The 21,652-nt window shown below is 51.1% G+C and overlaps 1 protein-coding gene across 6 annotated transcripts; it reads right to left on the bottom strand.

Annotated features, from left to right (window-relative positions):
* Nucleotides 1–5,899: 5,899 nt before the first annotated feature.
* LOC128884775 (doublesex- and mab-3-related transcription factor A2) lies at nt 5,900–21,112 on the bottom strand. 6 transcript variants are annotated; one of them, XM_054138399.1, is made up of 6 exons: nt 20,183–21,112; nt 18,321–18,672; nt 8,194–8,316; nt 7,829–8,103; nt 7,269–7,593; nt 5,900–6,684 (listed from the first exon to the last, which is right to left on the bottom strand). In XM_054138399.1, exons 1-6 carry the CDS (start codon nt 20,450–20,452, stop codon nt 6,359–6,361), a joined length of 1,671 nt encoding a protein of 556 aa, XP_053994374.1. In that variant the 5' UTR covers nt 20,453–21,112; the 3' UTR covers nt 5,900–6,358. The 6 variants fall into 6 exon arrangements, with proteins under 6 accessions (XP_053994374.1, XP_053994372.1, XP_053994370.1 ...); XM_054138397.1 differs by having other exon boundaries at nt 5,900–6,723; nt 7,269–7,629; XM_054138395.1 differs by having other exon boundaries at nt 5,900–6,723; nt 7,829–8,316.
* Between the last annotated feature and the right edge of the window lie 540 nt (nt 21,113–21,652).

Raw genomic sequence — 21,652 nt, forward strand, 5'->3', positions numbered from 1 at the left:
GAAGGATCGACGAGCTCGGAATCGGGGAGAAGATCGAGCTCGTGGTACAAGTTGGACAGAAGTTGGGTATAGGCCGTTGTATTTCACTTACAATACGAGACGCGTTTGAATGGGAGCAGCGGATTCCATCGGTAGGGGGATCCCCGCGGGGGTGGCGCGGCCGACGGTGTTCGCGGTGGAAACGGCGCGGCTCGGCTGGGCGCCTGCGCGAGGGGCGCGGACGATCATTGAAATGGAAATGCCATTGACGCAAAGTGAAAGTAATTAATGGAATATGCCAGAAGCGATAGAATGAATTCGACGGTGGCGCGGCCTTGTCGCGGCTGGGAACAGTGAATCACACTCGATTCTCTTTTTACACTCGAATACCCCCGGACGCAATCAACACTCGTCGTCTAATTTCACCGACGCCGTCGAATAATTTATCTTTCGGTTAGAGCGGAATGTTTCGCTTAAACTGTAAACTCGGACATTCGAAAGATAAAAGGGCTGTAAAGTTGACCGTAACGGTTAGAGAAGCGACGATTAGAGGAATTACGATATAACGAATGGTCGATGATGTAGCGGTAAACTACCGACTAACTAAAGCGACGATAACGTTTCGAAAAAGGCATCGAATCGGTGGAAATGTGATGTTTCGAACGAGGTTCTAGAGAAAATAAAAAAAGAATTCGCTCGACCGAGGAGACGCGGCGGAGAGAACGGTTCCGTGAAGAAGCGAGAAGACAACGGGAAATGGAGAACGGTGGTAACAGACGAGAGAAGAGGTAGCGGAGAGACGGAAAATTTTAATAGATTTAATTAATATTTCACTTGCATGCTATCTCTCACCCTTGCCGAGCGTCCCATTCTCCTCCGCAACTGTGCGATCGTAGAAGCTCGTGCGCGCACGGAATCAGACGCAGTTTGCACCAATACGGGGATGAAAAAGGTGCGGAGCATTCGGTAGCTGAGAGACCGGCAGGATAATCTCTTGTACGCGTAGAGAAATTCACAAACGCGCTCAGCCGTGCTCAGAGACAGAGACAGAGACAGAGACAGAGAGACGCACGGAGAATGCGGGATGACGAGGTCCTCTCTGTATTTCAATTTAGCACGTCCATTGTTAGATACTAATATTATTCAGTTGGGAATTGTTTCGTGACGCCCCCTTGCGATCCGCACGAACGCTGTGTCCGTGGGCACCGCGCCGCGCCGTCATCGCGCCTGGTCTTATTACTCTGTTTCTCTCATCCTCCCGTCGACCCCTTGCACCCTCGACAACCCCCGCGGTTCCCTTTCTCGCGGCCGTTTCATCCAGAGCTCTCTCGTCGATCAGACCACCCATTGCCTTCTCTTCCCAGAGCAAGATAATAAAGTATTGCTCAATGAAATACCTCGATATACCGGGCCGGATATAGACAGGTGAAAACCATCGACAAAGAAACGCGCCGCGTTTCCCATTCCCGACGATAAACTCGCGAGAATTCCGAGAATGTAACGACATTTTCCATTTTCTCGCTACGATTTCACCCCCGCATCCCCTAAACCGTTAACTCGAATAAGGCGAAACACTCAGGCTTGGCATTCCTTTCTCAAAATCTGACCGGATATCTCGCGTTTCGTTACTTTCTTTCGAGTATCGCGTTACGCGAACCATCGATGGATCCTATTGGATCTAAAGCTGCCGAAACTATGATACGTACCGAAGCCAACAGAGTATTCGTCGCTCGAGAACAAGAGATTCCCGTTACGAATGACCACGTTTCCAACGCGCGCGCATTCGTGAGTTACGGTCCTCTGGAGGAGCGACGAGAGCAAACCGCGGATCGGGCTTGTTTGTCGATGTTCGGCAACACTATACACTGTACACTCGTCCCTGATCCACGGGAACGAGGCACGAAGGACTCTCTTCTCTCGATTGGCTTCCATGCGTACTTGTGCGCGGTGCGAGCAAATACGTGGGTGCACACGTGCACACCACGCAGTCGATACAGGTAGAACAGTGATCGTCAACTCATCGCTCGACTCCGACCGATTGCGAGAGAGCTCGCGGATCGAATTCGGAGCCTCTCGAGCTCGTCTCGTTTCTTTCGTGGTTCTCGACGACGCGTTACCGAGGCATCGTCGAAGCGTCGCTAAAATTTACAGACAATCGAACGGGAAGATACGCGATACGCATACCAATCGCAAGATTCCAGCGTGCTGTTCTCACGGAAAATTATGAAACGTATATATAATAGTAGCTCTCGTGGTTTTGAAGGTTGACGATCACTGAAGCAGAGAGTGATGCTCTCGTCGTTCACAGCCTGAAGACGGAGAGTCGGCAGAGCAAATATTGATGGAAGTCGAAAAAATGTTAAAAGCCGTCCCACCGATGCTCGGCTTCGTTGCGTTTCGGGTAACCGAGGCGTTCCCGCGGATCGAGATTTTAAGTATTCGACAAATATCGATGTTTCCGTTGATTTTCGATTCGTCCAGCGCGCTCTCTCTTTTCATCCCGTTCGAGATGCACCTTTTCGCACGCCTTTCGTGGAAATTTTATCGAAACTGTCGAAAGGAGTCGATCCCACGCTATATATCCCTGTTACATTCCCCGATTGTCTACAGTTTACGCGTTTTCGCACCTTGCTCCTTTGTTAAAACATGGAAAGACAAAAGTCGTTCCTCTCGGGGTCCGTGACGCGTTTCGTTTCGCAACACCCGCGTTTCGTTTTGAAACGGGATCGGTTTCCGAGTCTCTTAAAATTCCACTCCGCGGATCGAGGGAGAGAGAGAGAGAGAGAGAGAGAGAAATTAGCGAGAAGCGAGAGAGGTAGCGCATTGGTTGGTACGCGTACCGATGGGGGGTTGTTGCACCCTGACTGCGGATTAAACCCCCAACCGGCTGGAGAGAGGGGGTTGGTTCTGAGGAGGCAGGGCGGAGGGGAGTGCCCATTATGCTCCATTATGAATGGTAACCAGTAGCCAAAGGAGGAAACTCCGCGGGGTGTCGATATATTGCCACCCCTGGAGCCAGCCAGCCACGGCTCGTAAATAATAAGCGGGGCATTATAATGCACCGGCGTGCACCACCACCGTCGGGTACAAATTGCCGGGTATATAACGTCGGGCGCGTGTTCAGGCATCGACCTATCGGATATGCGCCTTGTAGAGGCCAATCGATTATCGGTATTTCATCGATACGTGTACCAGAGGCAGCCCCCCGGCCCGCCGCTCCGCTTCGCGATTATTCGAGTATCGGTATGCCCTGGGGAAAAGTGATTTCGCTTCGCGGAGAGTCTCGAGCCCTCGCCTTGCCTCGCCTCGTGGCGCACCTGCCGCGCCGCGCGGCTCGCCGAATCATTTCTGTACTTTTCTGCCTTTTTCCCCTCCTCCCTCGCCTTCTCTTTTTCGAGTCGTCGATGAGGGCGCAATTTTAAAACGGAGCAAATCGGAACGCTCGGTGTCGAGCAAAGATTTTTGGCCCGTTTTCCAGAGACGCGAGATTAATCGTTGGTACACGTAGGTTTTTTACCTGAAGAGACATTGGCGAGAGAAAAAATTCACTGTACGGGGACGCAGTACGCGGCCAGGAAAGTACGCTACCAAAGTGGCCGGAATTTTAGTCGGATACGAGCAAAGAGCGAAAGCTAGATGCGGAAGATTTAGTTTTACGTGGATCGGCGACGGAACGTTAACCGAGTCCCGTTCGTGTGCCTACTTTAAAATAATAAAATTTGAAAAGGGCGAAACCGAAGGAAAACGACATCGTTCGAGGTAACCTCTCGATACGAGACCTAACGCTTTAAGAAAACGCGAAAGAACCGATTCTTTACCTCGAAATTAGAGGGACCCTTTAACGAACCAAGGTGTCGATCCGTAAAAGAAGGAAGAGGTTCTTCTCTAAGAACGAACGAAGCCAGCGAAGACGCGAGCCAACGGTGGTCGATAATTTCCGTGACCCGAGATCGTAAATCGAGTGGTAAAATCGATTAGCCGCGTCGACGGGAATCCATTGGCAGGAAATCGACTGCTCAGGGATCCCTCGTGGGGCCTAGGCTCGTCGAGCGTGAAACCGATCCGATTTTAAAGATTCTCGGATGCCCCCGTGGCCTGGCGCCGCGCAACCTACCTCGACCGCCAAACTGTATCCGACATCCGATACCTTTTTCTTTTCCAGATTCGCCTAAAATTTTCCAGCCAACTGGAACTTGTCCCTCGTTTCTTTGCCCTCGTTTCGCCTGCCATCGCGCATTATCCTCGATTCGACGACGGGACATTGTTGTAGGAGGCCATTGCCCGTCGCTGGTAAATCCTGCTAGACGATTTCCGTGCATCGACAAATTAACTGCGTCCCTTGGACGGGTCTCATTGTCCGAGGCATCTGTCGGGATCGACTGCAACCGAATAAAAGGGGTCCCCGGGACAAGTGTCTCCTTTCGATTGATAGAGACCCGAAAATCGCCTTGGGAACGCGCGATCGGAGTTGCCCGTCACATGGGAAACTCCGATGCGACGGACGAGGCGACTTTTACCGAATTCGCTCGCTCGAGTAATTTGTGGTTTTGGGGCTTGAACGGACAAGTATCCCAAACTCTGCCACTTAACGATGGATCGTTTTATAGACCTCTGTTCGAGACTCTCCGATGTCTCGAAAGAAGCCACAAGTTTCACAAACGATCAAGTCCCTCCGTTTGTCGGGATCCTAGTTCGATACTTGAGCTCGTCGTAGACTCTCGCGGGGAAGAGGAGAATCACAGGATCTTTGCGCTTTCTAAACGCGGGGTCCCTGTTTATCGAGCAATCTTTCGTGCTACTTACTGCTCCGTTGTCGAGGCTCTAGGACGGTAACGTTCGGTATGGTTCGCTGCTGTGGATCGTTACTTACTATATTTGCAGCGGCGGAGACCTCGAAACGGATCGCTCGACCGTGATTCGTCGATCGGTCCTTGTGCTGAATTCGACGTTGCGAGCAGACGGACGATGGACGACCATGCTGTAGACGTAGAGAGAGTCGTATATGGAGTCAGCGTATGGAGTATCAATATCTTATTTATTGTTCTTATATTCCGTCTATACATTTCTTCGGATAACATATGGTAACTACAAAGGACGACACGTCAGGTCGTCGACAAATCTAGACATCTTAGAGCCGTTATACTTACAGCCAAACACTTATGTATAATCGTCGTTATATGCACACGTTCCTGGAACAAATTTCTGAAAAAACACTCTCCTATTTTCTTTCTTTCTTTCCTTGCATACGATGTTAACAATCCAACATACCTCGTGTGATAGCAGCTTTCGATTAATACAATTGGCGGGATAACTAAAGCGGTTCACGCATATTTACAGTTCCGCTTTCACCTTTACTCTGACGATACAATTTTTTTTTTTACCTACACACATACTTCTTAGTTATCGTATCGATTTATCTACACATGTATAAAGGTATATCGTTGCGAACAAACGACGCAGCTTTTTTTTTTCTTTTTAATATACGTTTTGCCCGCTCTCTTCGAAACAACGGAATGGAAGAAACGGATTAGTACGAAGTGTACTCTCGGAAAGTTATCTTCGAGTACCCGAAGCTGCTCGCGACGCCTCTTTGGCGCGTTCTTCGGGTCTTCCGGTTACTTCGGTTACTACGAAACGTCGACCCCAACCATCGCTCTGCGGCGTTTCTTTTGGCAAACTTTGACACTTTTTCGACTCGAGGTAAGTAAGGTACGTATAAGACGTTTTATTAGTACGAATGTCGAACTATAACGTTACATCCGAGGATACTTTGTGGCTCGAGCCTGGCCCTTTCCCGTCGCGGTCTAACAGCGTCAGCGAATCTCTTCTTTTCCCTGCTCTTTGCGATCTTTTCGATTATTAAATTGTTCGCGCGCACGCAGGGAAGGAAACGAGTACGTTTTCGTCTCGAGTACGAGTCTCGCCCGACATACGACCGCGAAAGATTAGAGTTCCTCGACCGATTCCACGGGTTTCTTATACTCACGTTCCGGAGCATTCCGGTGGAACGGTTGGTAGTTGTTCGGATTCTGTACAGGCCTGTTTTCCGTCTTAGGCCCAGAGGACAGTCGACGTCGCTACGACCTGAAATCTCGACCTCTGGCTCGCTCCCGCGAGAGCATTGTCCAGTCTTGGCCCATCCATCGTCGATTCCCCAAAGTCTTAGCTCTCGATCGGTCTGAAAAGCGTCCAACTCGTCGCGCCTTTTTCCTCGAAGCCCAGAAACCGAGCCAGGCCGCGTCGCGCCGCGGCGATCGCCCAAAGACCTCGAAACGTCGCCATTGGCCCGCTAGAAGTCCCTCCTCCTCCCTAGCAGCACGTCGTCGTCGTCCCACGACTATTGCAGGTAAGACCAGGTGGCGGCCTGCGCGTCGTCAGGTCACTCGGAATAGCTGGTCTTGTCGCTGGCGTCGTCGGGACTGGTTTCCCTATAGGCGTCGCCGGTCCCGTTCGCGTGAAGGCTCTGATTGGGCGGCTTGATCACCGTGGGCAGGTAACCGGTGCCGGCGTACGGCGCAGCCAGGAACCTGTGTCTCGTCGAGGGGATGGGAGTGGTGCAGTACGCGGCGCGAGTCGCGTACGCGGCTGAGACCGAGGCGGACGCCGCGGCGGCCGACGCCAAAGCGCCTGCGAGCGGTGAGAACGCCGACTTTGGTTGAAGACTGTCCTCGCAGACCAGCACCTCCATGGCGGAGACTACGTCGCCTGCGACACAGACAGCTTGCTTTCTTTCTGATGGCGACACTGTCGGGAGTTTCGGGATCTTGGTCAACGTAACCCTTCTACCAGGACAGGGAGCTGGGGGATTTTTGTACGGCAGTGCTTCTTAACCTTTTGTCAAGGGATAGTTTGTCAAACAGGAGGCGGCAATGGTTCGAATCGCTTTGTTTCGTTTATCGATAGATGTTTGATGCACAGAGGTTAATGCGCGAGGAAGCTACGAAACTTTTTTTAATAAAACTCATTTCATCCCCCGAAAGTGTCACTATTTTCTCGAATACTTTTAATTCAGCCGGAAGATGGACTCGCTTAAAATCGTCGTTAATAATTTAGAAAAGATTTAAATGGGTCGTTTCGTGTAGATCAATAAAAAAACCAACCCAATCCTTAACCATGCCACGTAAAGGGTTGAAGCTACTTTGCGGGTTCGAATTGAAACTCGAGAACGACTGGCGTCGTTAGCAATGGCCCTTAAATCGGTGGCACGATCTCAAAAGGGACTGTTCTAAGAACATATCGAGTTCTGTTCGCGGATGAAAGCCACGGGATATCGGATTGCTCGGTCCTACCTTTGCACCGGTGCAGCAGAGCCTCCACATCCGCGCGACGCCTTCCTGGAAAGACTCGAAGCAGAACGTCCACCGGGGACCGTTGCTGCTGCTGCTGTTGTTGTTGTTGCTGCTGCTGTTGCTGTTGCTGTTGCTGCTGCAACTGCAGCCCGCACGACTGCTGGATGTTTTGCATCTGCATTTGCATCTGCATCTGGATTTCCCGGGGCTCCGGCATGTGATGATGGTGCTGATGCTGGTAGAGGGCTGGCGAACAGTAGAGGGAACTGGCCGCTGGCCCGTAGAGAGGGGCGTACGGTGGAAAGTGCACCGCCGTCGCTGCAGCCTGGAACGGAAGAAACGACTTCCATCTTTCCATGGTCTAAAATAGCGAAAAGGGAAAAGGTACAACGCCTGGCGAAAATTCTACGCTATCGATTGCGAGCCAAACTATTCGAAGCGTCGTAGTACGACTGCAAACAATCGCGTTACGTTTCCTCGACAGCGGTCGAGTAACGTAATCGACCTAGGAATGGTAGATAGGGTATTTGTTAGCCCCGGACTGTAGGGATTCGACTCACCGCCAGCGAAGGTAGCGGTGGACTGGGTCTAGGTTGCACAAGATCCACCGGTTGAAGGGTCTGTTGCGTTTGCTGTGGGCTACCGCTTTTGCGAAGGCTGAGATTCTCTGGCGCCGGTGTGTCCTCTCTCTGAGGTGTCAGCGCTGGCGTCAGAGGCGGCGTGTGCGTCGGACTCTGAGAACCGGGTTCCGGGCTTCCTTCCTCGGAATCGTTCAGGCTACTGGATCGTTTCCTTGGCGCCTCGTTGTCCGTCAATCCGATCGACGTTGGCACTCCTGTCGCGCAAACGATACAGAGTCGTTGATTACAGGGTAGTCTGTTACGACTTTTTATTCCGGAAACGGTAATCGGAGAAAACGTCTTACCCAACGTACGGTCAGCGAGGAGTTCTCCACCAGAGTCGGAGTCACGGTCGTCTTCGTTACCGGTGTCGCTCGTGGAAAGCATTGTTCCCGTAGTGCTCTCAGAGATTCTCGACCTCTTTGTGCCTGGAACAAAACAGAGCGTATCGTTCGCTTGAAAAAAAAAAGAAAGAAAAAAAGAAAAGAAAAGAGAAAAGAAAACAAAGCGAGAAAGAAAAAGCACGCGTTAATACGCACAATACCTATGAAATTCTCCAGCGAGCAAACACTCTGTATTGTTCTACGACGCACGCCGAATTGACTCTTACGGATCCTCGACACCCTTGAAAAAACGTTGTGCATCTTTTATTTGCCGTGGACCGCCCGGAATTTACCGCTCATGGGGTCCTCCGAAGCACCGTGCCCTCGTTGGACAGTTTGTGGGATCGGTGCAAAGCGTGCGACGATTTCGTTCCTACTCTACCGTCGAATTAGGAATAATTACGGCGTTGGACACTTTTCTCGTTTCATTGGCAAACTTTACGGATAAGTTTGTCCTGCCTATTATTCGAGCATTTCTAAAATAATCGTTCGATCTACCGAGGAAGAACGTGCAGCCTCGGTCCGGGATCTCGAGGTTGTTGGAAATAATTGCGAGAAACCGCGTACGCACAGCCTCCCCGTCGGTGCTGAGAGCAATACCGGGTTCGAGAGTGCCGTTATAACGTGCCGAGGCGTAGTGCGTATACGCGTGCACGGCCATCGAGCCCTCGGCAATGCGTGAAAGAATCCTCGAGCCAGTCCTGGACGGGGACGGAGACGGGGGTGCGTCGACCGCTCGAGAAAGTCTGCTCCGGCTGACCGCTCGTTAAAAAGTTTAACCGGCCGTTTATTAGCGGAACAGAGAGCGGGATGTAGGGCGAGGAAATGTAGCCTTCCACCCTACCTTTTCGCCGATCCCCGTACTCCGCGTACCTTCTTTTCACTTCACCTCACCCCCTTCCCACACCCCTTCGCCCGGGTTAAGTCTTGACGCGCACGCTTCCGATAACAAGGCTGCTTCGAGTGCTACTCCAGGGAGGCTGGTTAGGCCCGCGAGCAACTATATAACAAGTGTCTCGGTGTTTAAGTTAATTGCTGGCTGGCTGTTGCCGAGGCAGCGTTGCTCCATTTCTTGGTTGGTGCTTGGGGTCGAGGGTGCCCGCAGAAATCCTGAGGTTTAGACCCCCGCGGTAGGATCGGTGAAAGCGAGCAACTCGAAGCGACGAGTTTACAGCCATCGTACAGGTAATTTTCAACACGGTTCAATTTATACGCACGTTCTTCGAGTCGAATTCGTATTTAATCTCTTGCAAAACGTTCCCAGTTGAAGCTCGTTTAAAGCAACGCTGTCCGAGTTGTTCCGCCAGCGATGGAGCGCTTCAAATAAGACACACGAACGAGCGAAAACCGAGCGTTGCGCAACCGAGCTGTGTTTAGAGAGCAATTAAAGCGCGCGCGTTTCCTCGAAAGTTAATTACTGTCGCGGTAGCCTGAAATGTTTTTTAAAACCGTACTCGTAGCGTGGCAAGTTTTTAAATATTTGCATTTCGACCGCGCGATTCTTCTCTGCGATACCACGAGTAACCGTAGCGATTAACTTTCAGACTAGAGCGAATAAACCGTTACGAAAAGATATTCCAGAGACTTTCGCGAAAGCCTGGGCTCTTTCAAATTTTCAGCTGTACATACAAGAACGCATATTTTGTAAAAGATTACTGTTTCCGTCGGAAAGAAAAAAAGCAGAAAACGTTCGAAATGACTCGACGGAGAAGCGCGGATAACGGTTCCCGGGTTTCAATATTTTCCTAAAGATTCCCGATAACGAGCCCCGGTAACGACCACCGTGGAAAAAATAAACGAGCCGAATCGCGGTTTTCCGTTTCACTTGAACCCAATCGTCCCCGCAGAAATACAAGTTTCGAGCGGGTCGGTAACGACGACCGAAGAAACTTAAAGAGCGCTTTGGACTGACCGCGTTAAAGTCTCTGGCGACTCTTCGGGTGCTGTACGTATATAGGGGGGATAACGAGAATCGAGGGTCTCAGAGGAAAGGAATGCAATATCGGGTATATATCGCTGGCAAATGTAGCCGCTGGACGTTGAGAAAATTCCCGTCGGTCGTCTCCAGGACACGCACGCGTGCGGCGTTTCCCGCAGCCACAGCTGGATTATGAGACAGTTATTAAAATATCATTCTTCCCGGTGATCCCTCGTATCTCGACCCCGAAATCACCCTCTCGCTCGACGCGTCCTCGCAAACAGGGGTGAGTCGTTCGTGCTCGCGCGACGTGGGTGGCGATCCCCCTCTCCCCCCTCTGTGTATCCTTTGCACGGTCCTGGCGTAACCAAGTGCGTGTTTACCGCGTCCTTGAAGCGAAGGGAGGCTTCCCGCGTGCTCCGTGGCCGACGCGACGCGTCGAGGGCGTGTTCGAAAGAAACGATCAAAGGGTGGTCGCGAACTTTGGCGAACTTGTCCAGGCCGAGACGAGTAGGTGTAAATTACGAGAGCAACTTTGTCCTGTTCCTTTCGCGAAACGGTCCACTCGCGAATACGAATACGAGTACATGCGAGCAAAGTTCGCCGCGGTCGAAACCAACGCTCGTTTCACGTTTCACGTTTCGCGAGCGACTCACCAACCGGAACGGATTATCATTTGTGCTCTTTGTATACGAAAAGCTTTCGTACCTCCTCTAATCGATAGGGCGCGGAAAAGGTGTGAAAACGGAGACCGTTGCGATAGGTCACGCCCTGAAACGCAACGCGCTACACAAAAAGGAAACACGGAACACAGTATCGCGAGCGAGGAATCTTTTTTCCGTTCTTTGCCGTTCCCGTATCGGTGCCTGTCTTGTATTTCGAGAAGGGTGCGTGCAATTTATTGTAATCTCTCCTTTTCTCCCTCGCTCTTACGTCTGTCAGGAACGCACACGTGCACACGGGGAAACCTAACTTCTCCTCGGTGTGTACGGTGTAACGTATCCCTACGCACCGGTCTATGTACTTTGAGACGACCGAGAAAGTTAATAAAACTCGTTTCACCGTCGAGCAAGTCGGCCAACCCTCCGTAACGTTAGACGATTTATTACCGATTCAGAGACGAACGAAATCCCTCGTTCGATATCGTGCTCGATACGAAATACCGACGGAGGTGAGAATCGCGTAGAAAACTGGGAGAAGATTAGTTTCGGTGGAGCGTGCCGGTACCGAAATAGGTAGTAGAGCTGAACGCGGAGAACCGTTTGCGTAAAGGGAGTAGGAGGGGAAGGTGTTCTTACGGTAACGACGCGATTAATTAGACGTCCACGGTGTACGAGCGAGTCCGCAGCCACTCTTGACCGATGACAAGACGCACTCGAAGCAAGCAGATACACACGGGCTGGAACGTGTGCACACGTCCGCGTTGTTGTAGGTCTACGCCCTAACCCGCGCCGCGGCGTATCAGCGTACGGTGGAGACAGACGCGGACAATGGAATCATGCGAGGACAATGCCGAATAATTTAGAATGGCATATAGATATCGGGAGCTTCCGGCCTACGGCGGCGCTGCATAATAGAGAATAGGAGTAATAGGACACAGGCTGCAGGGCAACTGTGGAGGACACGAAACATCCCTATAAATTAGGCTTAGCCTGAGCCGCTGCCACCCCCCGCCGTGCAACCGTTCGCTCCTCGATACAACCTCTTCTTAACGGTGCCTTCCGTCCGTGTACAATTCCACTAATTAAGTCTAGTATCGTCCGAGTACGGTAAGTTTCAATGTTTAAACCAGATCTCCTTTAAATCTGCCGTTTAAATCCAAAGTTAATCGAATCACAATTTGCCGTTTCTCTCAATTACGCAAGGAAACGAATCTCGGCTTTCCATGGACGTTTCGTTCCGAGGTACGCGGATACCCAGGGCCAATTTGAATGGCACGCACGTCTGTATCGCGTATCAAAGGACGACGACGTGCACCGGCAGTCATTACGTGGAAAAGGAGGACGCGGAGATTTGGTCTTTCCAGTGGATTCCCTGAAGTAGGGAGGATACGCTTTGTAGAGGCCTCGTACATACGCGAAGCGGGGAAGAACCGTCTCCTTTGTGTGTGCGTGTGCGGCGCACCCTTTATCCCGAAAGGATCACTCCGGTGCTCCTTCGTCTACGGGGACCATTATCCGGCAGTTTCTCACAGTAGAAGCTTCTTCGAGTGTCCAAGAAACTTTGTGAAAGACCGGTCCGCTTCCGTTCTTCCTCTTTCGTGGCTGCGGAGGACACCAGGAAATTATTTCACTCGACTGTGTACGTTCGCCCTCCGCTCTTCCGACTCCACCCCCGCACGAGCGATGCTATCGCGTCGCTTACAACAGTCGTGAGTCGTGACTCGGGGAATCGAGGCTTCTCGCGACAGAGATGAAACTTTTTCGGAATTTCGCCCGTTCGCCCAACGAACGGACCGAAAAGTCTCCGCGCAAACGTCTCGCGGAAAATGGTTCGAATCGAGCGAGATTTACTGTCGCGCGGTTCGTCCCGATCGAATCTTCTCGATACGGCTAATATCGGATACGATAACTAAAGTTCCATTTCAAAGAATTTCCTTTTCTCCCGCGTCTATCGAATCTCATTAAAATTCTTGCTCTTCGCAGTTTCGTAATTACAATTACGATACACAGCTTCTTATTTGCAAAACGTCTTTCAGTATCGTTCGCCGCACACGCGTTCGCCGTGGCTCTCGAGAATTTTAGCGAAAATATACATCGATATAGCCGTGGCCAAAGGGTCAAGGCGACGCGACTCGAGGCTCTCGTAACTCGAAGCAACTTTCCGTTTAGCGCGCGAGTTTGCCGTGTTCGCTGACGCGAGGACTCGCCAACGCGGTTCGAATATTGAAATTTGTTTGACGAATCGAAAGCGAGTGACTTTTGATACATCTCGTCTTCTTTGTATTTTTGAAATTTTCTATTCAGATGATAATTCCGCCAAACTCCGTCGCTTGCGCTCGCGCACGGCTACTCATGTTTTCGCGACGTGCCTGGCAACATTGTTTGCAAAGAGTCAGCACGGCTTGGCGAACCACGGAGAGCGACGAGCAGGACAGCTTAGAGCCGGCTCTACCTATTTGCATAGGTGTAGCCGCTCCTTCGAATGCATGTACACGTGCAACGCCGCCGTGGAAGCACGTTTCTAAGTGTGTTTGAACAAAACTCCTGCCAGCGTACCCTTTTCTAACCTCTAAGAACGTTTGCTCGTAAGCGATCGCGGAGGATTCGTGCTCGCGATCCTCGCCAACTCTCCTTGGAAATCCTACGAGTCACACTTTCCACCGCTATCCGGTCATCGTTATTATTGCTCGTCTGTTTGTTGTTGAATTAACTACAGACTGGAAACGACAAGTATTTATCTTTCGATCGTCCTCTAATTCCACGTTATCCGACGAAAGGGTCTCGTCTTTATCCGACAACGGGATCTCGCGACTCTTCTTCTCGGAGCCAAAGCAACAAAGATTTCGTCCGCCACCGTGCCACGAAATTTCCCGATGAAACGCTGCTATCTCGAAGCTGGCAAAGAGTCGGCAAATATTGCGACGAGCGATACCTTTCGACTCAATTAAAGAGCGAGACTCGCGTAACTGTTCTTCCAGAGGGATGTAACGGAAGAAAGAAGAAGCCCTTTCGCGGCTCAAGTACATATTTGATTAACCGTCGCTTCTTTTTTCTCTGTTTTCAGAGGGAGAGAGAGAAAGGGAGGGGGGAGGTTTTACTATGGCTTCCGAATGATATTTTTAAATTGCAACCAACTCGTTTTTTAATTCGTATCTTCTCCTACCCTCTCGCCTCTTTTCTTTGCGTACAATTAGTCGTTCATCGACAGCTGGCAAGGGGATTCTTTGGAACCCGTGATGCAAAGATGCGATTACCTTGCATCGAGTGTTTCGTCAATTTCGTTGCTCGTTTAACCAAGTTTTTCGCCGACTATCCGTTCGTCGTTTCATTATTTCGCGTACCCAAATAGTTGCAGGTCCTTTCGGTCGGTTTGCCAGCAACCGTCGAGGTTCTACTCTAGGAGACGCACCTATCGAGATCGCGAACGCGAGCTCCTCGAACGTCTTATTCGATTCGTTGAACTCTACGGGAGAAAAAAGAGATCGCAGGACAAATTCGCGGCAGCGTAACAAGAAATTCTGGCCGTGAGTAGGGTGCCGCGAAGCGTAAGAATTCGCGACGAGGAGACGTCGACGTCGGCGTCGTCTCGGTTTTTCCACGGGATCGCCGCAACGAGGTGCGAGAGAGCTGGAAAAAATAGAGGAGGTGGGACGTCGGGGAGCGAGGAGTAGGAGGAAGAAGTGAAAAGAGTCAGAGGTCGAACCCCGTGCCCTCCCCCGTAGCCCCGTTGGCGTTCAGCAACCGTTTACGAGGCATAAACGCCGAAACAAAAGGCGGCTGGGCGCGAAACAATTAAAAACGTTACGCCCGATCGCTCTCCACCGTTCTCCCTTTCCCCTCGATTTTTTTTTTCTCCCTCTTGCCTCCTTTCCCCCGATGCCCATGGCCGTCCCCGTGCCCCAGCGATCCTCCCTCGCGGCATCTTGCTCGCTCCCGAACCCTTTTAACCATCCCACGGCCCCATCGAATCCGTCGAGTATATACATCCCTTCCTACGGCTCGTTTTCACCCCTTTCACCGGTGCGACACGAAAACACACGGACGGTTTAACCGGCGCCCACACATTCCAGCCACCCCCCGGAAACAAAAGGGAATCGCGACGATTTAATGACTGATCGGGCTGTTGCTCGCTGTTGCTGTCGCCACGGCGCGGTGCGGCACGGCACGGCGCGGAGCGGGCGGCTCACTGGAGGACTTTCTCTCCTTCGTTTCCGCTTCGTCTTTCTTCGTCCTTGTTCCGCATCCCTTTATCGGCCGCTTCGTCTTTCGATATATACCTGTGCTCGAAGAATATCGTTTCCGTCTTCGAGGAGTATCGATTCTTTCCAAACAGCTCCAAAAATTCTTGCCAGTTCTCGCGATTCGACTTCGATCCAGGCTCGTTCCCCCGAATCGTGGTAGCGCGAAAAAGGGGTTTAACAGAATACGATGACACAGCGTTATTGCGTATTCCATCGAGAGTCGGGAAAAAAGGGTCGCGTGTAACCGCGTAATTCTCGCAATAAATAACCCTTCGAGGCGTTACAGTTATCAGCAGCAGTGTCGGTTCGGCCGTATAACCCCGCGATGCCTCGGAGCCTGTGGCTGGCCTTTCGAGCCCCGGGGTAATGGCGAGGGTCGCGGAGAGACGTTCGCTATGAATTATCATTTCCTATTGTTCGGAAGATCGTAAAATAACCGGCTGTTTGCGACTTCGGTTCAACGGAGTCCTCGTCCTCTCTCTCTCTCTCTTTCTCTCTGTCTCTGTCTCTCTCTCTTCGTTTCTGCAACTCGGTCCGCGAAATATAACCGTGAAATCTCAAGCAACCGGTTGGAATATTCAGAGATCCAACATGGGGGACAGATTACGAATAACTCGTGGAAGAATTTTCACGAAACTTGGCGCGTAAATTAGAGGCTGATATTCGCGCGATTTGAAGTTTCAAGTAGCTTTATACATAGAAGGAAGGAACCAGCTGACCTCTAGAGAACAGGAAAAAGCAATTTCATCGCAAAGTCAGCACGGATCGATTTAGTTTCGAAAGCGAACATACGCGGTCCTTGTGTTCCTGTGTCTACATCGTTGGTTCCGTTGGCCTCACGTTAACGGGGCTCCGTTGGCAAAATACAGAGCTCTCGTTTCTTTCGTCGCCCCTCTTCCTTCCGATCGGTCGCTACCGCGGAAAACATTCCAGGCCCGATCGCCGTGAGATTAATTAATCCGATGGGACGACGGCGTGAAAAGCGGCAGCCGAGGCCGCTGGGAAATATTCCAGTTACGAGGCTTCTCGGAATCGGTGCGCTTCGGTGTGCACGCGACGCCCGCAGGAAGAGAACGAGAGAAAGGACTCTCATTATTACGTATCGATACGCCCGGAAAATAGCAGCGGCCCCCTGGAATCGGTCTGGCGGCGGGAAAAATCACGCGGGGAAAATCGCCGCTTCGCTGGCTCGGGGGCGCGAAGAAAAGCAAGTTATCGAGAGCTGCCCCCGAGAAAAAAAAGGGAAAAAGAGGGGAAGAAAGCCGAGACTCGCAGTGGTCACGGAGAAGTGGAGGCGGGCTAAAGGGAAGAGAAAGGAAGTCTGAATATCGACGACTGAGCTCTACGATCGGGATCGACGTTTCCCGGACGCTATCGGAATCGTTCAAGACTTTTCAGGGTATTGTTCTTTGTCGTAGATTTCGTGGCTTCCATCACAGCTAGGTAGGTAATCGTTTGTAAATCGTTACCTCAGACAGCCCGATTTCGCACAATACCCAAGTTGTAATTGTATTAAGGGCGATTAAACGATTTATTTTGTGCAAGTCGAGCGTTCATTGCGGCTTTTCCTACTCGACTAACTGGCGGTTGTTAATAACGGCGGAATATCTGTCAACGGGCTACGCTGATTACGACATATCCATAATCATTCCTACGTAATAAACATTCGAAATAAGACACCGATAATCGTTTTAAGAAAAATTCTCGTCCTTGGATCGTATCTCGAATCGGAAGGAAAGTTGGCCAATTGAAAGGGCGATGGGGTTTCCAGCTAGCGCGGAACACAACGGCATCGCATCCAGAAGATGTACGATACCGTATCGCGGTGGGTCTCTGTTTCGTCGGGTCGAGGAAGAGAGCGAGAGCCCGTCAACCCTCTCCTGGCAACCTCGGGATCTCCAATCTAGCAATAATACAGAGACCGACCACCCGACAAACCAGTCGAGAATCCCCCGCGGTGGTAGGCACTGGCCCGAGAAATTCAATTACGGCTAAAACTTCTCGACTGAAGACGCGCCTCCTCTGTACACTACTGTAAGCACTCTGTTTCCAAGATCGAACGGAGAGACATCTTCTGCACTCGCGACCCTCGACTCTTCCGGAGGTGAGGAAGAGAGGAGAGGAGACCTCTGTCTCTGCCTCTGCCTCTGCCTCTACCTCTGCCCAGCAACGCGAAGAAGAGAAGCGTAGGTGTAATTGAAACCGAGCGAAATCGAAGTTTCCATCCCTACCTCTCGCGTCCTCAAACGGGGATGGAAAGTGATTTCTGTCCGATGCAAAGCCCCTTTTCGGATACCTCGTTAACCCTCCGCGGTAAAACACTCGGACATTTAGCAAGAAGAACTAAACGAGCGCGAACTTTGTTTGAGAAAATAAGGAAGACGGAGCAAAGCTAATCTTTTGAAAATAACAGCCACGTGGCTACGATACTCGTCCGTAACGAGGATTTTTAAAGGATCGTCATTTTTTTCTCTCGGCATTCCGCGAAACCGCGATACGAGCAGCGCGATGAATGTGGCACGCGACCAACAGAGAGAGAAAGCGCATGCGTTTGGCACGCATGAGTTGCGTACGAGTGCCCATTAGGAGCGTGCGTGAACATACGCGGTTAAATAGGGCAAGTGGCCAGAGACCATAACGTTAAGTAAATAATGGCCAAACTCCTGGCCCCTTATTATACCACTCAAACCAGAAGTCGTACTCGTTAGTGGCGGCTTTTAATTCTCTCCGTCGGCGTCGCTCAACCCTTCGCTCCTTTCTAGACTTCTTCTCCTTACCGCCTCATTCTCGCCCTCCGTGAAGTACACACGCGTGCCATGTCGTACGCTCCCATAAGAACGGACCGCGAGTGCTCTCGTTCTTATGGGCTTCCGACGCCGACGGATGGAAACCCGCCACCTGTTTGGTCAGAATCGCGTTGACGCCACCGTTTACGGAGCAACGCAATCCTACGTCGCGCTTCGATCGTTGACAACTAACGCGGAATACGCTGGACGGTCCCGTTATCACCGTTGAACTTCAACAGGCTAGACTTGAACGCAAATGTTCGAGTAGCCACCCTCGATGAATCGTAGAAAGATAAGAGGGCCGAGTATCGCGATCGTCCGAGTGATCGGCGGAGCGTGGGAGAAGGACGCTGTTCGATAGGCTGAAGGGCTTATAGCCTCGAAGGCTAACTCTTGAGCGGTATTCGACTTACGCTAATTATTAGGGGACACCTCGACTCACCTGTCAGTCCACCGACGATGGAGTCCTGTTTCTCGATTTTGGGTTGCCGATACTCATCCTGCGGGAGCCTCTTGCGTTGCAGGAGGCCACACTCGGGCTGCTGGTGCTGAAGTTGCGTTTGAATATGTGCGGCCGCCGCCGCGGCAGCGGCTGCCGCCGCCGCTGGAATCGCCAGGCCAGCGGGACTCGAGACATGGGCAGGGTGCGGGGGCGGACTCCCAGCTGGCGTGGTAGCGCTCGCCGCACCAGGCATTACGGGGGCGGTGGTGCAGCTGCCCGTATTGTACTGCAGTTGCAGGCCCAACTCGCGGGCCTCGCTCTCCTCCTGGGCCTGCTGCCTCCGCAACGCGACCTGCGAAACGCTTTTACGTTATATCTACCAACAGATAGATAGCTATTCGGGATCGCTAACCGAGCCAGTACCGTAGCTGCATATTCGCATGCTACAGCCCTTAAAGGCTGCCCATGTATGCGAATTAACGTGGGGGCCGCTGCATGTGATGCATCCTTGGTGGATTTAACATGTATCTAATGCTTGGCACAATAATTTCCTTAAATAATTATATCGCTAGTATCCTGATCAGACTATTTTCGATGCATCTTTAACGTGTCCATTTATGTTTCTATCGCCAACTACAAGTTTCGAAACTTGCATTTTCCTTCCATTAAACTTTGCTAATTTGTCCCCCGTGTATCGTTCCAAGATATCTCGCGAGATATGATACAGGTGCAATCACCAAGTCGTCGAGATATCAAGATGATCCAATGAGAGGGTAGGAAGACTGGTGATTCAAAAGCTCAAGTGGGTATAGCGTTACGACTCGGCCAGGATCAAAGAACAATGTTCGTAACTTCATCCGCAGCTGAAGATGCGAACAATACGTACATTGAAACTCGAAACACTCAAATGAGAGGTACGCGACGGCAGTGACATTTCAATGTTCTCATTTTCAAACTCGGACGAGATCGTTATATCGACCGTGCGAATTGCTGTTGACGATACCATATTAAACGCTCTAAGAAACATCGAAAACAAATTGTTGTCGCATTTTAAATTAGGTAGACAAAATAAAACTCGACTATCCGAGGACGTAACGGATCACAGTTTCCTGCCACCTTGAAAAACGCGATACAATGAGGAACGAGAGTCTCGCATGTTTCAAGAGACCCTCTCACTGATTCTAATTGAATCAGTTCACACTTCCTTGATTCATTTCACGAGACCACGGAAAAGGAAACGGCACCCCTGACGCGCGCTACAGAAGAATGCTTACATAGTGTTTGTTACAGGAATTCCCCTCTACTTCCGAATTAAAACGGTTAACTAACATTAGCCAACGGTAAACATAAAATATTCTTGATTCATTTGTACTTTCGAGGATTCAAGGTGACTACACGCCGACGAACCTTTGAACGCTACTTGAAACTGGAAAATACATATATCGAACGGTGTTAATAAAGAAAGAGAATTTCTGGTTGCAACGACTGCTAACAGCTCTTGCAGGTATAACGAACAAGACACGTGTATTTGACAGTGGCGATTAAGCTTTTATTTTAACGATTCTTTAATTCAGATAAACCATAAAGTATTATCGATATATCAAAGGGCCGACGGCCGGACGCGAGAACCAGAGTCGAGCAGCGATTACTTGGTAATCGTTTGAATTATTTTTCTAGTCGACAAAGATCAACAAAATTTCATTAATACGTGCTTAACGATGTCATACGTTAACTAATTCTAAGTATACGTAGTTTCGTTGCGGTAACCTAACCTTCGATCCGATAAAATGGTAAAACGTAAAATGGTAATAGGTAAAAACGTGTAGCTACTACGTTGAAATCGAATGTAAAATGACAGTTACCTGAGCAGCCATCACCCGCTGTCTCTCGGCGATCAGGGTACATTTCGCACACACGCAATCGCGCCAACGGCAGTAACGTTTGTGTCCCTTCAACGCGGAAACGACACCATGGTTTCGGCATCTCGCGCACTTTGGTGTCCTTTGGTATCTCTCGGCACTGGCACGAAGGAAGAACGCGGCTGGTAGCACGTGATGTTGCTGCTGTTGTTGCTGGTGTTGCATCAATTGGCCCACGTCGACACCGAGACCGACACCTCGCGGCAACGACATCGTATATCGAGCGACGGAACGATGGTATCGGAACGATCGGACCAATTAGACGAACCAGAAAACCGTGAATCACTGGGAACGGGCGACGATAATCGCGAAACACGGTCACGGAAGATCCCCAGACTGGCCAGACAACATCGTCGATCGCACGCACGAGAGAACGATCACCGATAATAGTCGCTTTTCACCAAGCACAAAGCCCAGTATTCACTGACACGCGCTGCTTTCATTCTCCGACAAGACCGATCACTACCACGGCTCCCTCGTAACGATGAGTTTTCCCGCGTGCGATTTCGTGCGGTTCCTTTCCGTCTGCCGTGTTTCCAAGGGGCACGCTGCTGGTCGCGGGGTCTCGGGATCGCGTGAATCCTCGAGGCTCGATCGTTGGCTCGTTAAGAAGAAAAGCGGGCCGCGAGATTCAACGGTCAGGCCACGGTCGCAACGGGCTCTTCTTACTTCAACCGAAGAAATCACATTTAACGCTGTTGGATGGAAACTCTCGAACCGGCAGCAACGCGTAGAGCGAGAGAGAAGGAGCGCGAGGTCGCACGACTAGTGGCGACGTTGCGCGACCAACAGAGAAAGCTTGGAGCAGCCGAGTCCACACGCGCACGCGCCCACACTTGACGAGAATTCGCCGATGCCGACGGGAGAACAGCGGCGGCACACCACCGCTCGTACGGGTGTCGGGGTACGAAATGCGGAGTCGCCCCGACTCCTCTCTAGCAGCACTCTCTCTCGCTCTCCGGCATTGTCAACAATTGCAGCATCCCGGGAGAGTCGATTCAGGTAGCGCGGAGAGACAGAGAAGCGGTGGCGGTGTCGGCAGCAAAGAGGGAGCCGAAGGCGGACGGTCGAGGAGGTGGGGAGCAATTCTAGGCGCGGAGCAGGGAAGGACAGGGATCGTGGAGAGGGAGGGGAGCTTGGGGGATTCGAAATGTCGCAACGGAGTCCTGGAAGCGAAGGCAGGGAAAGAGACGAAGGGAAAAGCGGAGAGTGCGGTGGAAAAGCGTGAAAGAACGTGGAAAAGTGAGCCGGGAAGGACTGCGAGAGGGAAAAAGAATTGCGAAAAGAAACGAGTGGCGGTGTGAAAGAGACGGGCAGCACGGGTATATGCTATAGTTATACGAGTGCCGAGAGAGAGAGAGAGAGAGAGAGAGAGAGAGAGAGAGAGAGACGCGATGAAAAGAGAAAGAAGGA

Source organism: Hylaeus volcanicus, chromosome 2 (assembly GCF_026283585.1).
Source record: "Hylaeus volcanicus isolate JK05 chromosome 2, UHH_iyHylVolc1.0_haploid, whole genome shotgun sequence".
NCBI classification, from domain to species: Eukaryota; Metazoa; Arthropoda; class Insecta; order Hymenoptera; family Colletidae; genus Hylaeus; species Hylaeus volcanicus.

Bases quoted from the DNA above. Each gene is read 5' to 3' on its own strand.
- LOC128884775 (XM_054138394.1), bottom strand. From the start codon at position 20,452: ATGTCGTTGCCGCGAGGTGTCGGTCTCGGTGTCGACGTGGGCCAATTG. The intron at 7,630-7,828 runs GTGAGTCGAATC...TCGCTATTTTAG, and splicing joins CACCGCTACCTTCGCTGGCG to ACCATGGAAAGATGGAAGTC. The intron at 6,724-7,268 runs GTAGGACCGAGC...AACTCCCGACAG, and splicing joins TCTGCTGCACCGGTGCAAAG to TGTCGCCATCAGAAAGAAAG.